This window comes from Pseudophryne corroboree, chromosome 6, assembly GCF_028390025.1.
Source record: "Pseudophryne corroboree isolate aPseCor3 chromosome 6, aPseCor3.hap2, whole genome shotgun sequence".
Classification (NCBI taxonomy): Eukaryota; Metazoa; Chordata; class Amphibia; order Anura; family Myobatrachidae; genus Pseudophryne; species Pseudophryne corroboree.
The window spans coordinates 15,771,459-15,778,533 of NC_086449.1; the positions used below are offsets into that span (position 1 = coordinate 15,771,459).

The 7,075-nt window shown below is 39.1% G+C and overlaps 1 protein-coding gene across 1 annotated transcript; it reads left to right on the forward strand.

The window, feature by feature from the left end:
* The first annotated feature begins 2,773 nt into the window (after window positions 1–2,773).
* Window positions 2,774–3,724, forward strand: LOC134934027 (olfactory receptor 5I1-like). Its single transcript, XM_063929547.1, has one exon. The coding sequence runs from the start codon at window positions 2,774–2,776 to the stop codon at window positions 3,722–3,724; it is 951 nt and encodes a 316-aa protein (XP_063785617.1).
* Window positions 3,725–7,075: the final 3,351 nt, after the last annotated feature.

Genomic DNA, 7,075 nt, shown 5'->3' on the forward strand with positions numbered 1-7,075 from the left:
TTAATCTGTGCAGGTTACATAACAATTATCCTTAGTGTGATTCAATATATGTTCTTTTAAACAAATAAAAAAAATGTTGGCGGATGAGTGCTGAATCACATTTCTACATAGTTTGATTCGCTTATTAAACCTACCACAATTAATATTTTGTGATTGTAGCTTTATCTTTCGATCTGGATCTCCTTTGTGTTTTGGATCTGTATTGATTTTGCCAAAACCATCCTTGAATGTTTTTGTTTTGGCTCTTGATCTGGATTTTTTTTTAAATCATAAAAACAGCTAAAATAACAGAATTTGTGGGGGGGGGGGGGGGGGGATTTTTGTTCCTACAGTATTATTAACCTCAATAACATTAATTTCCAGTCTATACTAAACACATCACAGCTCATAATACTGTTTTTATCCAGTTTAGGTTAAAAGGTTGCACCAAGGTCGCTGGATGACCAAGCTAAGCAACAGTAGTGTGCAGCAAACATGTGGCAGTTAACAATATATTTTTAAATGCTGTATTCATCTGTTAAAATTATTTTAAAATTAGGATCAAGTTCTTCTGTTCCTCAAAGATATTTTTGACATGCAGAAGGTTCGCTATTCAAGTGTGTAGAGTTTAGTTATAATAATTGAATTTAAATTCAGTCAATTTGTAATTATAATTAATAATATTAATATGAATGAATCACTGTTGTGATAAGAAGAATTATGAAAATAGGACAATAAGTTATAACTGCGGACACAGCACCCTGAAATGGCCTGAGCACGCCTGCATATATACTGGGAGGATACAGCAAAAAAATATTTAAAAAAATGTCTTTTATTTAGGGTGGACTGACAGAACACCCCTAAATGGACGGAGCAGCTGCAGTCCCTGGATGTATACTGGGATGACACAGCACAAAATATTAATTTAAATAAAAAAAAATATATATATATATATATATATAAATGTATATCACACACTGCTTTTACAGTGTCACACAAATTAGTCAGAAATATGCATTATTATTTTTTATATCACACACCTGAGTTACATTGTCACACAAATGAGTCGGAGAATATATATTTTTACACATTGCATTTTACCTTCACCGAACGTTTAACACAAATGAGTCAGAAATATGCATTATTACATCCATCCAGTACACTTTCCACAGCAGGAGTAAAGATGGCACAGATGCATGTGGACTTACACTATATAGATTTCAAACCCCTCAAGAATCTGACAGTGTGAAGATGACTTATGGCCTTGCTTTGGGATCTGAGAAAGGCAGGAGGTCCCGACTCAAAACTCAATGTTCGGGAGGGTTTGGTTTTGTAAGCTTTGGTTCAGTTTTGTAAAAAAAACAAAGTAGTGTGCTAAATGTAATAGCCTCTGACTTGCCGGAGATGGGGGACTTTCTGCGAGTCTGCCCATTTTTTTTCAAATGCAGCAATCATTTACAAGGCATCACCAACCTGGTTTTGAATTGTAAATGGTTGCTGCTTTAAAAAAAGGGCAGACTCGCAGAAATGTTTAATGATAAAGCTAAATGCATGATTTTTTTTTTTTTTTTAGCAGGATCTGGAACTCAGAATTAGCCATAAAGTAGCAATGTAATCAGACATATACATACAACTTAGACAATAAAACCATGCAGCATTAGACACAGCAAATTAATTAGACACAGTAAGTTAAGTAGACATAGACATATAATAAGGCATATTAAGGTAATTAAACATAGACAAACTGTGATAAGGTAAAAGGACATACAAAGTCAATTAGGCATACAGAATTAGACATAGAAAGTTTATTAAAAATTTACATATAGAATTACAAATAATTAGAGATATGAAATCAGAGATCCAGCCGCAAAGCTAATCAGTTTTAACTTTATTGTGTTGTTCGCCCAGTTTTCTAATTTGGGGAATATTTGGTTTTCTAGTAACACTTCTGTGCTTCTCCCAGCTTTGGTTATTATGAATACAAATAAAATGTATTATTATTATTATTATTATTATTATCATCATCATCAATATCATCATCATCATCATCATCATCATCATCATGATCGTCATCATCATCATCATCATCATCATCATTATTATCCTTTATTTTTATGGCACCACAAGGCATTCACAGCACCTAACAAAGTACATAAACACATCAGCAAAACAAGAAAACAATGACTTCCAATACAAAATATTGTAAGACATGTTTTTTAAACAATGTTGCATCAGCGGTCATAACACTCCAATACAGTAAGAATCATGGTGGCAGCAACCAAGGGTTAGGTGCATTGTAGGTAGTGTGGAGTAGATGGCAGTAAAAGTATGGGTAGGAGAAGCACATGAGGGGAGAGGGCCCTGCTCGTGAGAGCTTATATTGTAAAAAAAGAGCTTTACTATTAAAAGCATGTTTAGTTTGCAACATGAATTACAACTCTACAAACAATGTGCAAATAAATGGTTTTTCAGGGAATACAATGTCGGGGATGAGAAATTTTGTTTATTTAATTATTTGTAGACAGCTTCGGAAAAGGGCACTAAAATAATAAATCAGAATTTACTGTAATTATAAAGTTCAGTTAGTATTTCAGTTCCTTCTGAACCTTATGCACTAGAATAACATAGGTTATCGAGTAAGAAGAACAGAAGTGCATGAAAATAAAAATGAGGTTTCCCTTGAATAGTTACTATACTTACGATCTATGCAGAAGAAAATCACAATTTGTGTTTAATTGAATCTCCCTCTGTAATTTTTTGCCCATAGCTACAAAACCAGTAAATATGGAGTTTTATGTTCCTCTCCCAGGTAACTTACAGGAACAATATCACTTCAGTCATTCTTCTGGGGTTTCCAAATCTTCAAAATTTGAATATCCTCCTGTTCTTGCTCCTGTTGATTATTTATTCTGTGACCATATCTGCAAACACTTTTATCATGGTTTTATTTCTACTGAGCAAGAACCTTCAGACCCCTATGTACTTCTTCATTACACAACTTTCGTTACTTGACATTACCCTGATTACAGATATTCTCCCTAACCTGCTGCGCATTGTGCTGTATGATGGATGCACTATGTCACTTATTGGATGCATCATTCAGTTTAATTTATTTGCCACTTCAGAGTCCTCAGAATGTCTTCTTCTGTCAGTGATGTCCTACGATCGGTACCTGGCCATCTGCAACCCGTTACGTTATGTTTCTATAATAAATCACAGGTTTTGCGTGAAATCTGCTATTACTGTTTGGATAGTAGGTTTTTTGCTGATGTTAGTCAATGCTATATCTATATGCAGTTTGCATTTCTGTGGACCAAATGTCATTGACCATTTCTATTGCGACTTTGAACCCTTATTGCAGCTTTCCTGCTCTGATACCACCATAATTCATATTCAGACTTTCATAATGAGTATTTTAGCCACTCTTATTCCATTTATGATAATTGTGATGTCATATGTGTACATTGTCCTTACGATTCTGAAGATACCTTCATTTTCTGGCAGAAAGAAAGCCTTCTCCACCTGCAGCTCTCACCTGATGGTGGTTTCCATATTTTATGGGACATTAATCATTGTTTATGTGTTTCCAACGAGACAATTAACCACAATAAGCAAAGTCTTGTCTCTGTTTTACACTGTGATAGTCCCATTGCTTAATCCAATTATATATACTTTCAGAAACAAGGATGTTAAGGAAGCCTTTGATAAAGTAAATCAAATGAAAACAGACAAGTTATGGTGGTAAAGTAAAAAAAATAAGCACCATGAAAACATTTGAAGTGATAGTTACTAAGCCTCAACAAGCTTTAGTCATTATGTAAAGGGTAACCGGTTAACTCTACTCAAACATCAAAAAGTTTAGAGAGGCTGAATGGGTACGTAAAATGAAATGATGAGCAAGAGCAGGCCAAGCATGGTACAGATGAGTTATTTTAATTACAACCTTACCGAACAACAAAAGCCCCGGTCCTGATGGCTTTGGCGCAAAGTTCTATAAAATGCTTAGGGATGAACTGGCACCCACCCTTACGTCTCTCTATAATCACATTCTTACATCCAAACAAACACCGATTAGATTAAATGAGGCCACGATTATAGTCATTGTGAAGCCTGGAAAGGATCCCTCCCTACCCGGCTCTTACAGGCCGATCTCTCTCCTTAATCAGGATTTTTAAATTCTTACGAAATTAATGGCCAATAGATTGCAGCTCTGTCTTTCTCGCCTCATATCGCCTGCGCAGTTGGGATTCATCAAACATAGACAATCTGTGCAGGGTATTAGGACCGCCCTGGCGGCTATCAACTACTCGCATACCCACAATCTCACCAATAATATCCTCATTAACCTCGATGCGGAAAAGGCCTTTGATAAGATTGCCTGGCCCCATCTTACTAGGGTTTTGTCTTATCAACAGTTTGGAGATAAATTTTGTGGCCTAGTTGAATCCATCTATGCTGGCCCCACTGCGCAGGTGATAGTCAACAACACTCCCTCACCCTCCTTTATCCTTGAAAGAGGAACCAGACAAGGTTGTCCCCTCTCCCCCCTCCTTTTCAACCTGGCCTTAGAACCCTTTATACGTTACATCCTCAACCTCTCTGATTTTCGCGGTGTTAGGTTTGGCAATAGAGAGATTAAATTAATAGCGTTTGCGGATGACATTCTTCTTTTTACCTCCAATCCTAAACAGTCCATTACAGCATTGCAGCACGCTATTTCTCGCTTTTCCTCTTTTGCAGGATTTTCGATCAACCTCGACAAATCGGAGGCTCTGGCCATCTTTCCTCATATTACTACAGGGTGGGATACCCCCTTCCCGTTTCGGTGGGCCACCACTCATATCACGTATCTTGGGGTCCACCTTCCCTCTGACCCCGCTCGTTTATACCTTGACAATGTTCACCCTATCCTAACCAAGATCCATACAGAATTAGCACTATGGAGGAATCTACCTCTCAACCTTTTAGGTCGCTGTAGCCTAGTGAAGATGGCCAGCTTCCCCAAATTGCTATATGTCCTTCAGATGGTGCCTATCATGCTATCTAAATCTGACCTCTCCCTCCTTAACTCAACTATTTCTAAGTTTATTTGGTCCAATAAGAGACCCCAAATTAGTTTTTTTAAACTGTCTCAGACGGTACAGAATGGAGGGCTGAACCTGCCGGACATAGAGCAATATAACAGGGCCTGCCTCCTACGCTTCGCCATGGACTGTCTCAATGGTACTTCGATTTTCACTGATTCACTGATCGACTCCCAACTCTGCACCCCCTTCTCTCTTAGCTCTGTTCTACACATGTCTAAATCTGATTTGTCATCTCTCTCTCTGGACAATGTACTCCTTACCTCCACTGCGTTGGCGTGGAGACTATCTAGGAAATCCCTGAAGTTACAGTACACCCACTCCATATTTCTCCCCCTAGTTGGGAACCCGTGTTTTCAGCAGGGCCAGGCCTCCTATCCCTTTGTTGCATGGCACGCTGCAGGGATCACACGAGTCGGTGACCTTCTTAACTCTAGTAAAAAACCACTCACTTTTGCGGAAGCACAGATTAAATATGACATATACCCGAGCCATGGATTCTATTTTTTTCAGGCTTCTCATTATATACACTCAGTCCTTTCTCATCTCCATGTATTCGACTTTGTTAACAGCCTTGATACGCTCCTGCGCTCTGGGATATGCTCCATCTCATCTCTCTATGCCCGCATTCGCACAGAACACATTCCCACCACGGACCTAACCCAAGTGCTGACATGGTCCTCCTAAATTCCCTCTATGCCCCTGGACACCGTCATGGACTGCTTTACAACTTCCCTCAAACTCATCCCGGCTAGCCTGTATCAAGAAATGTCCTTTAAAATTCTACACAGAGCCTATATCTCTCCAAAGAGGAGTCACTTGATGGGTTTGTCTGACTCGGCGAAATGCTTAAAATGCTCTGCGCCAGTAGCCGACCTTATGCACTGCTTCTGGCATTGTCCCCTTATCCAAAGGTTTTCGGCAGAGCTACAATCATATAGCACCTCCGAGTTGGGTCTGCCCTTTCAATGTACTGCCTCTTGGGCTCTCTTTGGCCACACTCAAGACCAGCCTGAACTCCCCTCTCAAGACACAAAACTGATAGCAATTCTATCGGCGGTAGGCAGGAAGGCCATACTTCAGCAGTGGATTTCTGACACCCCTCCTACGCTATCACTAGCTACCTCTAGACTACTCTTCCTGTTCACAATGGAATGGCTGGAAACGACCCTGAATAAGGAGACTCTGACCCCTACCTTATTCCGATGTTGGGGCCGTTTTATCAACCAACTGCCCACTCTTACAAAATTGGCTATTAGGCAGAGCTTTCAACATACCGCGTGGTACGGCCATCAACTCCTGACTGATGATCCTCCCATCTCACTCTCGCGACTACACGATCCTCCCCCTCCATCTCCCTCATCTACCTCCCTTCCCTGATTACTACATCCCAGGCTGCAGCTCCCCCTTTTCTCCTTCGCCTCTCCCCTTCCATATTTTCTCTCTACGTCTCCGCTGTCTACATACCTCTCCTTGCTCTGATGATGTCTCCATGGATTTGTCGGCGGTCCCTATGCTCCAGCAGGTACGATTATTGTTTTTATGTTTTTTCTGCGTTTTTCTTTTTCTTTTGGTTCGGTAGGTTTTAGTTTTTCGTTCTCCACTGGGGAGATCGTATTGGTACGTTGTTTTGTTTCTACTGTTTATATTTCAGCCTTTGCATGCGATTGACGGACAGTATTTTTGTAGAATGACTTTTTTTTACAATTCTGGTAACTGTATTGTTTACAACTTTATTTCAATATACTAGAAAATGGAAAAAGTGAGGTTTCACCCTAGCCCCCGATACCGTAAACTTAGACGATGTTTGTTGTATTGCTTATCTTTGCACCAGGCTGTATGACATGTTTACTTCTGATATTCAATGTTGTATATTCAAAACCTCAATAAAATACATATTGTAAAAAAAAAACCATGTTATATGTTTAAAAAATGTTGTGCACAAAACATAAGTGTGTGTACATTGAACCATCAAAAAGTGAATGTGTCACTATCTAAGATGCGCTCAAAAA